The 13,039-nt window shown below is 42.9% G+C and overlaps 1 protein-coding gene across 2 annotated transcripts in view; it reads left to right on the top strand.

The window, feature by feature from the left end:
- Window positions 1-9,901, top strand: part of LOC149459604 (uncharacterized) — a 67,980-nt gene extending 58,079 nt beyond the window's left edge. For both annotated transcript variants that reach the window (XM_089680915.1, XM_089680914.1), the window contains 5 exons: window positions 1,884-1,941; window positions 4,155-4,223; window positions 5,026-5,089; window positions 8,697-8,768; window positions 8,850-9,901. In XM_089680915.1, the coding sequence (XP_089537041.1) occupies window positions 1,884-1,941; window positions 4,155-4,223; window positions 5,026-5,089; window positions 8,697-8,768; window positions 8,850-8,927 (341 nt within the window). In that variant the 3' untranslated portion in view covers window positions 8,928-9,901. The remainder of the gene's footprint in view (window positions 1-1,883; window positions 1,942-4,154; window positions 4,224-5,025; window positions 5,090-8,696; window positions 8,769-8,849) is intronic.
- Window positions 9,902-13,039: the final 3,138 nt, after the last annotated feature.

Below are 13,039 nucleotides of genomic sequence, written 5' to 3'. Positions count from 1 at the left end.
TAAAATGGAAAAAAATATATACAATCCTATACTCACAGTTGATCCAGAAGAAGGCAAGAAAAACAGCAAAGCATGGTCCAACTTGTTCTATCGGGGGAAAAATTCCTTTCTGATCCCCCGAGAGGCAATCGGATATTCCCTGCATCAACTTTACCTATAAGTGTTAGTATCCAGTTATATTTTGTGCAAGAATCCAGCCCTTTTTTAGAGCAATCTACTGGGCTGGCCAGAACCAACTCTTGAAGGAGTCTATTCCACATTTTCACAGCTCTTACTGTAAAGAAACCTTTCCGTGTTTGGAGATTAAATCTCTTTTCCTCCAGATGTAAAGAGTGCCCCCTTGTCCTCTGTGATGACCTTAAAGTGAATAACTGCACCTTTTTCACTCTACTGACATACAGTCTGTACCATCAATCGGCAGCCCTGGTTATGGCACTTTATACTGCCTGTACTCCTTATTGTTTGACCCTAGTTTATTGCATTTCATACTGCCCCCCCCCCATTGGCATCCTTGATTATGGCACTTCATTCTGCCTGAACCCCCTATCGGTGTCCCTGCTTATTGCACTTCCTACAGCTTCATACAAGTCTATCAAGCATCTTCAGTGAGGAGCTGAGCAGCAACCAACCAGCAGTCACTTCACTACTCCAACTTCTGTATACTGAAATCCAATTGGATGCTGGAAGTAGCTGCTTATTTAATGACCCTCAACTTTTAAAGGGTCACTTCACCCAGTACTAATGCAGTTTTTGTATGCCGGTGGGATTAAATCAATTATAAAGTTTTTTTTTTATTAAATCATGCTTACCTAGGTGGATGCAGCATTGATCCGATGCTGCATCTGTTCCCCGCTGGCTCTAAGCATGAGAACTGAGTGATCAAAGAGTGCTGATCACTTAGTTCTCAGTGCCCCGTGAGCAGAGAGCTGGTGACTGTCAGTCTCCGGCTCTCTTATTTACCCCCGCACTCACTGGAGTGCTGGGCTGTGGAGAGTGCAGGAGAGGCTGGCTTAGGCTCTCGGTGGATCGCTGTGAGGCTGAGCCAGGTGCCAGTCCAGGGATCTGGGTGGACTCTGACTTTAAAGTCAGGATCTTTCCCTAGCCTGGACCGGTTGAGTGATGTCAGCTGACAGCAGACTTTAACTTGCTGTCCGCAGAAAACAGGTTACAGGAGTGCAGAACAAACTGCACTCCTCTGATCCACAGGATAAGTACAGCTAAACAAGCTTTGGCTGTACTTCTCCTTTAATGGTTGGTGTTTGTTCAGGCATCATTCTGCATCACCATCTACTTCCCTAGGGTAAGATGACACAACCATGTAAATCTGGGTGCCTATGCAGTTCTTGGGCTGTGTTCACAAATGTCTGATACAGATCAGCCCCTGCTGCAGTATCTCATTTTAAAATTTGCTGCAAGAAGTTTGATTTTGAGTTTTGAAGTTTTGTCACCTGGGGAGAGAAGACTGAGGAAATGCTTCTTCCTGCTTGCAGCAGACTGGTGACATCATCTCCACCTAGGCAAAGTCACTATTTTGAGTTCAAGGATAGCTATTTAATAAAGGTTGAAGCTTTTAAAAGAAAAAAAAAATACTGTATACTGGGAAAAATGAAAAGTCAGGAATGTATTCATACTCTCTACAGACTTCTAAAGTTACTGACAGGTCCACTCTTAATATATCACACACAGCAATGAGCATAGACCTACTTGCATTCCCCATACAATGGACAGGTGATTGAAAGGTGATATAACTAGATAGCGGAGATTAATGGGTGTTCCAGGGAGACTGCTGGCTGTTCCTGGGAATCGGGGGTGGTGAGTGCCGAGGAATGTAGGGTGATGGCGACATTGTGTAATAACCGAGCTGAGAGTCTTTCTTCTTGCAGGTGATCCTGAAGTTATCGAAGCCATGAAGATGTTTGCAGAGCTGACAGATAAAGCAAGGTAAGATATATGAAAATGTCTATATATATATATATATATATATATATATATATATATATATATATATATATATGTGTGAGGTTACTAACACTCTGTCATATATAAGGGCTCCATGTACACTGCATCTGATAAACTCACGTTTAGGAGATGTTCAGCATTTTTTTAAGCAGCCCCTGAACTCACCCTAATGTTTTCCTATGTGTCCATGAACAAATCTTCGTTTACAGTCGTTTGCAGGCAATTGAGTTTACAGTCGTTTTTTTGAACGCAGAAAACTTGCGTTCAGGAGTCGATTTTTTATCAGCGTTTCAAACGCAAAACGCTTGTAAACATGGCAAATTGCGCTTATAAGCGTTTGTGTTCAAAAACTTTTTTTAACTTTTCAAGTTCCCGATGCTGTCCAGAGCCTTTTTTCATCATGAAAAATGCACGCAAAGCGTTTGCAAGGTACTAATATGGACAAAACACTGAACACAGGATGTTCCTACCAAGCTTGCCACACATTGTAGTGACCAATTCACACCTCAGACCTCTCCCACCCTTGGAAACAAAAGAAATGTTAATGAGCAACTCACACCTAAGCTAATCTCAACATGTACTGCTGTCTCTGCTTCTACTCTCTGTATTTCTCTGAAACAATTTGAAATAGTTAATAATTTACCACTTTTCAGTGCATTCTGGGCATTTGGGAAGTTCTCCTGTACTTATCTTTAAAAAATGCTTCTAAATGCAAACGTGGCAAACCTGAAGTTTTTTTTAACCACTTGCCGCCCAGCCACTGTACATATACGGCGGCAGGGCGGCACTCGCAGGCAAAACCACATTTTAAAACGCGTGTTTTGTAAACAAATAGGGGGCGCGCGCACACGCCGCCGCCCTATCTGTCCCGCCGATCATGTGATTTGCCGGGTCACAGCCGCTCCTTAGCAGCTGTTTCTCGGCGATCGGCGGCAAACAGTGACAGAGAGCACAGCTGCAGTAGCTGTGCTGTCTGTCACTTCCCTGTCAGCTCGAGGATGAGCTGATCGAGAAAGAATAGTTTCTCTTTCTCGATCAGCCTTGTCCCGTGCAGCACACACCCCCGCCCCCTAGTAAAACACTCCCCTCACTCCTATAACCCTTCCCTGCAAAATAAAGTTAACCCCTTCCTCCCCATTGCCATTAGTACAGTGTCAGTGTTTTTTTACTTGCACTGATCACTGTATTAGTGTTTTTGGGGATGTCAGGGACCCCAAGTCAGTACCCCCCAATGTCAGAATGTCCGCCGCAGTCCCGCCATAAGTCGCTGGTCACTGCCATAAGTCACTGATCGCCGCCATAATTTGCTGATCGCCGCCATTATTAGTATAAAAAAAAAACTAAAAATCCCAGTATCTTTCCCGCCATTTGTAAACGCTACAACTTTCACGTAAACCAAATAATTTACACGTATTGGGTTTTTTTTTTAGCAAAGACATGTCGCAGAATGCATTTTGGCAGAAATTTATGACTAAATTTGATTTTTGCATTTTTTTTTTACTGGACATGTTTTATAGCAAAAAGTCCAAAATATTGTTTTTTTTTTCTCAAAATTGTCAGCCTTTTTTTTTTATAGCGCAAAAAATAAAAACCGCACAGGCGATCAAATACCACCGAAAGAAAGCTCAATTTGTGGGGGAAAAAAGGATGTAAATTTCATTTATGTACCGTATAGCAGAAAAATGGCGTAAATTGCAGTATTTATACCATAGTTTGTAGACGCTATAACTTCCACACAAAGCAATCAATATACACTTATTGGGATTTTTTTTTACCAAAAACATGTAGCAGAATACATTTTGGCCTAAATTTATAACCAACTTTGAGTTTACTATATATTTTTTATAGCTGAAAGTAAAAAATATTGTTGGCCTTTTTTTGTTTATAGCGTGAAAAATAAAAAGCGCACAGGTGATCAAATACCACTGAAAGAAAGCTCTATTTGTGTGAAAAAAAGGACGTAAATTTTGTTTGGGTGCAGAATTGCATGACTGCGCAATTATCAGTTGAATTAGTGCAGCGCTGAGTAGCAAAAAGAGGCCTGGTCATTAAGGGGGGTAAATCCTCTGGAGCTCAAGTGGTTAACCTACGTTTTCCAGCAGTCAGTTTCTATCATTCAGAAGGGTCCCGTGTACATGGGGCCTAAGACACGATTCCAACCAGTATGCCTATATATCACAATTCTGCCTTTTCAGGGCAGCGATAGAGCAGAAGAATTGGATTGAAATGGCCAAGCTGATGGACCGGAACCTGGAACTGCGGAGGTAAGGCGGATCAGGAAGGATGGAGACGGAAGATGGTGGAGTACACCAAAGTACCATTCCTCAGATAGAGCAACCAACCCAAAAAGGAGATATATGATATGAGACTAAGTGACAGATTGTGCACAGTTTCTTACCTGGAGATCCTGCCTTTAACAGCACTTCCTTTTGCAGGCTGACAACATTAAACCACAACCTCCCAAATAGCAGTAGTGTTGTCAGCCCGCTGTTATCAGCTTCCATAGTCTATAGTGGTCACTAGGTCTTCTCCCCCCCCCCCCAGTACTACATACGTTACATTCTTGTTTGGCTGTAGGTGAGGTACTTCCTTATCCCTCACTTCTACAGGCTGTGACCAGTCCCCCCTCAAAGCCACTTCATTGGCTAGCCAATTGATGTCTTCACTGGCCCTCTGATGCCATCATATACAGTGTAGGAGTAGCAGTCCTGCATTGTACAAGAGGACAGAGAGGACGTGCCCACAGCCCAGACAGTCAGACAACCCCAGCTGCCAGGGAAGAGAGGAATAAGGTAGGTATTACTACTTACACCTTTCCCCTGCAAGGAACAAACATTTAACCCATGCAGTGCTGGGGGCCCCACTACATGGGTGCATTTAGCAGCAGCCCGGAGTTGGGCTTTAAGAAAAGTGCACATAGTGAGGTATGATGCCGAATCTACTGACAGCATAGATATGGCGTTTACCTCTCTTTTATGCTGGTGGAAGATGTACTTCTCCTTTAAACATTTGATTACTATAACAGAGCTTACTCCACCTATTAATGACATCAATTCTCCACTCCAGGTCAATATTTACGGACGCCTGCCTGGGCCCCGGGAACCTGCGGATGGTTGAAATCGCTAAACAGGTATTCTCTTTTATTTCTTGAAAGAAAGTGGTCGCCCCTGACACAGACATATACACCACTCACACCCAGCACAAGGTCTGCTATCAGTGCTGTGGGCAGGGAGGAATCAGTAGTACAGACTGCAAAAACTTGCCAGAGTGCTGGGCATTTTCTGTTCACAATGTGACATTAATTTCTGACGATGGTGACATGACAAAGGGGAATGTTTATTGCATCACTTCACAAGGTGATTTATACAAAATAGCTTTGTGTGTGTCCCCATGGAGAGATCTCCCCTTACTTCCCATCCTAGAGGCATGCCAGGAAGTAAGGAGAAATTCTCAGCTCTGACAGCTGTCACCCTGACCAGACAGAGAATATCAGGGGACACACAGCAATAAAATCAAAGATGGGAAAAGTCATAGGATCCTCTGGGAGATCTTCTGTCTATTGCAGTCTCTGCCCTCCTGTTACTTGGTTTATCGTAGCAATGTAGAACCAGAAGTGATCTCCCCAACGGGGACACAGAGCGCAACACATTATAGAACACTATAGAAATGTAGATAGTCACAAGAATGATGGCAGAAAAAAGAATAAATGATGCACTCATTGAGTTGGAAGACAGTCTGAAGATTAAATGACATAGAACTGCATATGTGTGTGTATGTATGTGTATATATCAGGGGCGGACTGACAACTCATGGGGCCCCGGGCAATAGGGGATCATGGGGCTCCTGTGTCCTTGCCCAAACTCAAAAAAGCCTATGAAAAAGGTACCAGGGGCATCTCATGGGGCCCCCTACTGACCCCGGGCCCTCAGGCAGTGCCCAAGTTTCCAAATGGTCAGTCCGCCCCTGATATATATATATATATATATATATATATATATATATATTTTTATACACACACACTGTAAATATTATTTGTTAAAAGCAGCAGCTAGATTGGAGTTTTTTTCATTTTTGGACATAGCGGCGCAGAATCAGAACTGACTTGGTATTAATAAATTTGTTTAGCATTCCACTTTAAAAGATAATTTCACTTTTACATAAAAAGTAACAAATGCACATATTTTTGCAGGTAATTAAATGTGCATTTATTATTTTTTAAAACAGGAGCCTGCAAAGAATTGCACCCACAATCAGCAGATCGTGGGTGCAATGTCAGGCTCCTGCACACATTGCCTACAGCTGTGTTGCCTATACATCTGTACAGGCTGTCATTTTTCAGAGCTGTAGGCAGTGTGAATGAACTACGGGGTGTGCTGATCAGAGCGCCTTCAGTTCCTTCAAACTACAAAATCTGTCTGCTTCACTGGGACGTGTCATTTTCTCATTTGCAGAAATCTATGAATGAATGTCAGAATGCTGTGTGGGAGGAGCCCTGCACAGCCACGCTATTTTTAAAAAGTGACGGAGTACAGGGGGAAGAACCCCCACCCCCTATCACATGGAGGAGGGGGATTAGAGGGAGAGGGTGAAATATGGGTGGAACATGTTACTTGTTCCAAAGGTGAACTTATCCTTTAAAGAGACTCTGTCACCAACTTAAGAAAATAGAAGGTAAAAACTTGGAAAAGTCAAGTATTTTAAATGCCAGTTTGGCAAAAAAATTTTTTATAATTCCATTAATGGTTTTTCACTTAGTTGCAAATTGTCTTTAAATCTTTAGAAAATCTGACTACTCCAGGAAGAGTCGATTCCTAACACAATCTCCTCCTGCCCTCTTGCCCATCACAGCCCTCTACCCGGGCATCTAGATCAGCCTTTTTCAACCTTATCCGCACAGAGGAACCCTTGAAATAACTTTTCGGTCTCTGAGAACTCCTGCCAGGGGTGTCCCTAGGGTTGGTGTCACCCAGTGCGATAACACTTGGTGACACCCCCTCTGACGATCCCCGCAGAATGGTTTGGATCTGCGGAGTGAACATAATGGATTGGAGTCCGATCCATTATGCTCCCCAATCCGTAGATCCAATCCATCCTGCTGGGATTGGCAGCATGCAACTCTGTTCACAAAAAGGTAAGTTGTAAAGAAAGCCGACGATCCCTGCAGGATGGATCGGATTCATCCTGCGGAGATCGTCGGCTTGCTTTACAACTTACCCTTTCGTGGAGTGGGTCCAGTGTCACCTTCCCCCCCCCCCCCCGCACCTGTCTCGGGGCGCCACTGACTCCTGCTAATAATTACTATATCTACAACCCTGTGATACATCAATGTGATGGTCAATGGGAAGAATCATCCTAATGCAGGCCATAGATGGGGAGAAAACCAGCTGATTTTCTTTAAAAAAATGAAAAATCGGTCGTTCCATCGGCCGACGTTACCAGAACCCGTAAAAAAAATCGGCCGATTTTCATCCCGTCTACAGCCGGCAAAAAGTGTCTCTGCAGAGAGCTCCGCTATTTCTTTGACAGTTCTTTGATATTTATAGCGGCTGCAACAATGTATCTATTTGTATCCATTACAGATACAGATGTGTTTATTCAGAAACAAATAGATACAATGTTGCAACCGCTATAAATGTCAAAGAACTGTCAAAGAAATAGCGGAGCTCTCTGCAGGGACATTTTTTGCCGGACTGGACTTCTTCTTCATCCTCTTCTTCTTCTTCATCCTCTTCTTCTTTTTCATCCTCTTCTTCTTCTTCATCCTCTTCTTCTTCTTCTTTTTGTCTTCCTCTTGCAGGTCACTGCTCATGCGCAGATTTTTTATCGGTAAAAAGATCCGCAGATTTGCCCATCATTGCCGCAAAAATCGGTTTTTCAAACTTTACCGATGAAAAAATATGCCAAAATACCGAAAACGGCTGACCTATTAACCCACTAACGATCCGAAAATTGGCCGATTTTATTTTCGGCCGAAAAATCGGACGATTTTCGACCCATCTATGGCCTGCATTACACTTGTGGTCATTGGGAAGAATTACCCTCTAACAGAAAGCTAAAACGATCAATGGTGTCAGTGGGAACTTATCTGAGAGGCAGAAATTGCTAATTACTCAAGATACCCCTACCAACCTCTGCAGGAACACCGGTTGGGAAACTCTGACCTAGATATTCTCTGTGCTGGTCCAGCTCCTCAACAACTCACCTCACTACATAACTTTTTATATACAGTAGCTGTGATCTACTTCAGCAGCATAGATGTTTTTCTCCTGCAGCAGCAAATTGGATCATGCTTTGCTGGATTTTTTGCCTTCCTCTGGATCAACGGTGGGTGTAGGATTATAACTTTTTTTTTTATTTTAATGGTTGAACTGGATGGACTTTTGTCTTTTTTTCAGCCAGACTAACTATGTAACTATGTAAGATTGCAGGTCCTGCCCATTTTTTCCCCCCTTTCCTGCCTCCTCCTTTACCCATCCCTCAGCCCAACCCTGCTTGAAGTAATGAATCTCTCAATAATGATATTGTACAAATATATTCCTAATTATACCAATGGTGCCATTTTTTTGCTCTGGCTGTAAATATTTTCCCGCGTTGGGCCATATGGTCTCCGTAGAATGTTTGGCAATCTCATAAATTGTGAATTTTGTATTCAAGGAGCTTTTCCAAGTTTTGTGATTCATTCTGCAGATTACATTTTTGAACTTAAAAAAAGGTTAAATTTGTTTTGTATTTTTCAGCACGGATGCGCGGTGAAGCTCCCTGGCAGTGGTGGCGCCGTTATTGGTCTCTGCTTTGATGGCAAAAAACTGGTGAGCTTGTGCGCATGTTACGTTTTGAGCTTTCAATATTTGTTTTCGGGATGAACCATCTATTCTTCCTCTTGTGTTAAGGTTGAACTTAAGAAATCCTACCAAGAGGAGGGCTATGTGTTCTGCCAGCTATCCGCTTACTGCCCTGGAGACGTGTAAGGCGAGGCATCGGAAAGAGAAAATTAAAGTACACCTATGTACAAGAGAGGGCGCCACTTGAAGGAGATAATCATTCAGCCAATGAGATGGAGAGACATCAGTGATGTAGGTGAGGCACATAGTGCCCCATGCCTCAGGTCCATGTGAATATTATGCTAAAATTGTGATATTTCTGCTCTTTAGGTTCAGTATTTGCTATAAAAATGGAAAATAACTTTTGCTACGGCAGATTTACATGTTTTATAGCTGAGGGAATTTGGCTTTTTAGCCCTAAGTTCTTGGGACGGGTAGAAATTTCTGTCTGTGTTGCTCCATAACAACCAATCGGAATCTTCCTATTCTGGAGCAGTATTGCAGAATCGATAACAGACAACATGGACTTGGGATGTTTTTGGTCATCAGAACACTAAGCGGTACCTATACTGCAGAACACGGCTGGTTTACTAAGAAGTTGAGAATCTTCATTTAAAGTGGTTGTAAACCTCAGACATGAAATATAAACAAAGCATATCTCTCTCTAGTGTGTACCTGCCTCAGTTAGGAGTGCTAAAAGTTATTTCTGTCTGCTGCCTCCTTCCTCTTCTATCAGCAAGAGTCACTTCTGACAAGTATTCCTGACATCAAGAGAAAAATGGTGATGGGAAGAGAGCTCCAGCACACAGCCTGTGATTGACAGCCTCAGCTCTGCTCCTGTGTGAAGGGGGAGTGTCTCTTCTCTCCAATCATCTCTCAGAGCTCTCCTCACTGAGGTCTGTAGAGTGTAACTTTAGCTCTCCATCCCCTGTTTTCTAAAAGCTAGAAAGGGTTGTATAAATTCAGAACTTTGAACAGAAGTAGAGAAGAGAAGACAAGTCTGCAGGTAAACAGGTACAACTTATGTAGGAGGATTTGTTTAATCTTTGTGTATCACCTGAGGCCAGTCACTTGGCTATATGTGAGGGCTTACAAACACTTTAATAAAATGTATGAATGTACTGTTTACTTATCAGATCACATGAAGAGTAAATCCCTGGTGTCTTATCTCACCTGTACATGATCAGGTATTTAAATGTGTACATACCATGTGTGGTAGGGGATGATGGGAATCAGAAGGACTTGGCACCAAATGCAGGACTGTTGTTGGTGATTAGGATCATAAGGTAAGGCCAGGGGCGGACTGACAACTCATGGGGCCCCCGGGCAATAGGGGATCATGGGGCCCCTGTGTCCTTGCCCAAACTCAAAAAAGCCTATGAAAAATGTACCAGAGGCATCTCATGGGGCCCCCTACTGACCCCGGGCCCTCAATAGGGGATCATGGGGCCCCTGTGTTCTTGCCCAAACTCAAAAAAGCCTATGAAAAAGGTACCCGGGGCATCTCATGGGGCCCCCTACTGACCCCGGGCCCTCGGGCAGTGCTCGAGTTTCCAAATGGTCAGTCCGCCCCTGGGTAAGGCACAACGCAGGAGACATTTAAAGTGATATTAAAGGCAATTAGAAAAAAACAAGTTAAACCTACCTGCTCTGTGTAATGGTTTTGCACAGAGCAGCCCTGATCCTCCTCTTCTCATGTCCCCCGCCAGCGCTCCTAGCCCCTCCCTCCTGCCTAGTGCCCCCAGAGCTAGCCACTTGCTATAGGGGCACCCAAGCAGGCTCACTCCTGAGCTGCTGCTCTGTGTGTCCATTCACACACAGCCGCGGCTTGACCCTTCCCCCTCTTTTTCCTCATTGGCTCACTGACTGTGGTTGACAGCAGTGGGAGCCAATTACTCTCGCTGCTGTCTAAGCCAATGAGGAGGGAGAGTCCCTGGAGAGCCTTGGCTCTCTTGTTCATTGCTGGATCGCAATGGGGCTCAAGTATTAGGGGGGGCTGCACACAGAATGTTGTTTACCTTCTTGCATAGAATGCATGATGATACAAAAAGCCTCGAGCCTTTACTACCGATTTAAGATGGCCATACTAATTCAGATTCCTCCATCCATGCTGTACAGAGTGGATGGACAAATATCCTGGCTGTCAGAGCACCTGGACAGCGGCTGCGTCTCATTGGATTCAGCTGCTGTTTTGCTGGACAATTTTCCATCAGTTTTTAATCAAAAGGATGTTGGGTGGAAGGATGGCTACAGAGCCACCTACTGATCACATTTTGGCTGGTTCATCAGGAACTGAGCGATATTTGCATAGTTTTGGGGATTTTTTTTGACAGATTCTTCCATCCATGCTAGACAGTGTACCCCGTGGACGAGTCTCCCATGTTGGGCTATAGTATTCTGACAGCCATCGCCTGCAACTGTCAGAATACCTGAACAGCAGCTGCATCTGCTGTTTAGCTGACTATTTCCCACCTGGCCCCTTTAACTGAAAAACGGGAGGGGGCTGACAGGGCTTGACGTTCCACATTTTAACACCCCCTCATGTATTTTTAGTTTGTGGTCTGTGTCTCATTGGGGAAATTTCCTTTTATTTCCTGTCCTACAGACAAGACAAGAAGTCAGAGAAAAATTCTCCAAAGTGAGGGAAGTAACCCTCTTAAGCTGGCCATACTTCCAGATTTAACAGACTTCTCCATCCACTCTAATAGCGCAGATAGACATATGCCCCCTGCTGGGCTATTGTATTCTACCACCAGCCGCTGTCAGTGTACCTAAACAGTGGCGTTGTTTATTTGGATGCAGCTGCTGTTTGGCCGACAATTTTCCATCTTGGCAACTTCAATCTTTCAATTGAAGGATGTTGGGTGGGAGTCGGCCAAAAGGGCCACCCACTCAGCAGATTTTGGCAGATTCATCAGGAATTGGCAGAAATTTGCATAATGTATGGCCTGCTGTAGATTTGTCACCAGAACAGGTGGTCCCACTTTCTATTATTTCCTTTTCCCTCCTGTTCTGGTGACAACTGTAAATTGTTCTATTATCTATCACTGTGTGTACCAAGAAAATGGTCCCCATTATAAATAGAGGGTGACTTTTCCCAGTAAAGACCTAAAAGAGGTTCTAATCCTCCCCTACTCCATCCATTAAACAAACAGACGTGGTTTCGGCTTTGGGTACACCTGCAGTGCTAAGAGTGGGATTAGGTTTCAGTGTTCAGGTAGAGGGCAGGTACAGTAAACCAATAAGGATAGGTGAAAGCTATGTTAGGTTCAGTACTTATTTTACCGTTTTTGGGTGGGCTGAGAGCTACCATGGCTGGCCCCTGTGCCGAATAACTAAATCATTGTATTGAAGCGTCTCCCACCCCCCATCCCCAACAAGGTTTTCCTGTATATTTTTCTTACAATTGTTTTAACTTGGTAGGAGGAAATTCTAGTGGCCGTTCTCTAGTAACTCTCTGCAGCGGTACAGAATACCACCTTAAAGATATTATTTTTGTACTGTAAAAAAATTTTTTATAAAAAATTTATATATATATATATATATATATATATATATATATATATATATATATATATATATAAAATTTTTATTAAATTTAAAAAAATAAATATATATATATATAAAATGTGTGTGTGTATATATATGTATGTGTGTGTGTGTGTGTGTGTGTGTGTGTGTGTGTGTGTGTGTGTATATATATATTGTTGTGGGCTTTTGTATCATGTCTCAAAAATATGACTTTTATCAAGACATAATATTATATGGCAAACAGATCAGCATAACCGGATGTTAAGAGTTAATTTTGTCTTGGTTGAACCACCAAGAATTCTAGTTAAAGAACTGGAGAGAATGGGTGAAGGGATTGTTTTTCTTTCCTCCTAGAGACAATACTATTTTGAAGTTCTACAGGTGATCAAACACCATTATTCAGACTTCAATAAGCAGGTAAACATATACAAGGTCTGGACATGACAATAGAGGAACCAAACTGATTGTCTGAGAGCTTACCCAAACCTTGTAGAGTGTGATGAACCAACAGACCTCTGAAACTATTACCATATACTATTGTTCACCAAGGGTGAAGGCATTAACAGATGTTTACCATGAGTCCAATACAAGGGCTAGGCAAATAGAGAATTTTTTTTCCCTACACAGAGGAAATGTTGATTCTGAAACAAAGGGGTGAAATTCAGGACATTTAAGTTTAAAAGTTCACTGTATATCATGACAAAAATGTACTACAAAAACAGATTATA

The sequence above is a fragment of the Staurois parvus genome, unplaced genomic scaffold (genome assembly GCF_062004578.1).
Source record: "Staurois parvus isolate SC_StPar_1 unplaced genomic scaffold, SC_StPar_1.0 ptg000253l, whole genome shotgun sequence".
NCBI lineage: Eukaryota > Metazoa > Chordata > Amphibia > Anura > Ranidae > Staurois > Staurois parvus.
The sequence above is the reverse complement of the archived record's forward strand: the minus strand, read 5'-3'. Positions and strand labels throughout refer to the sequence as shown.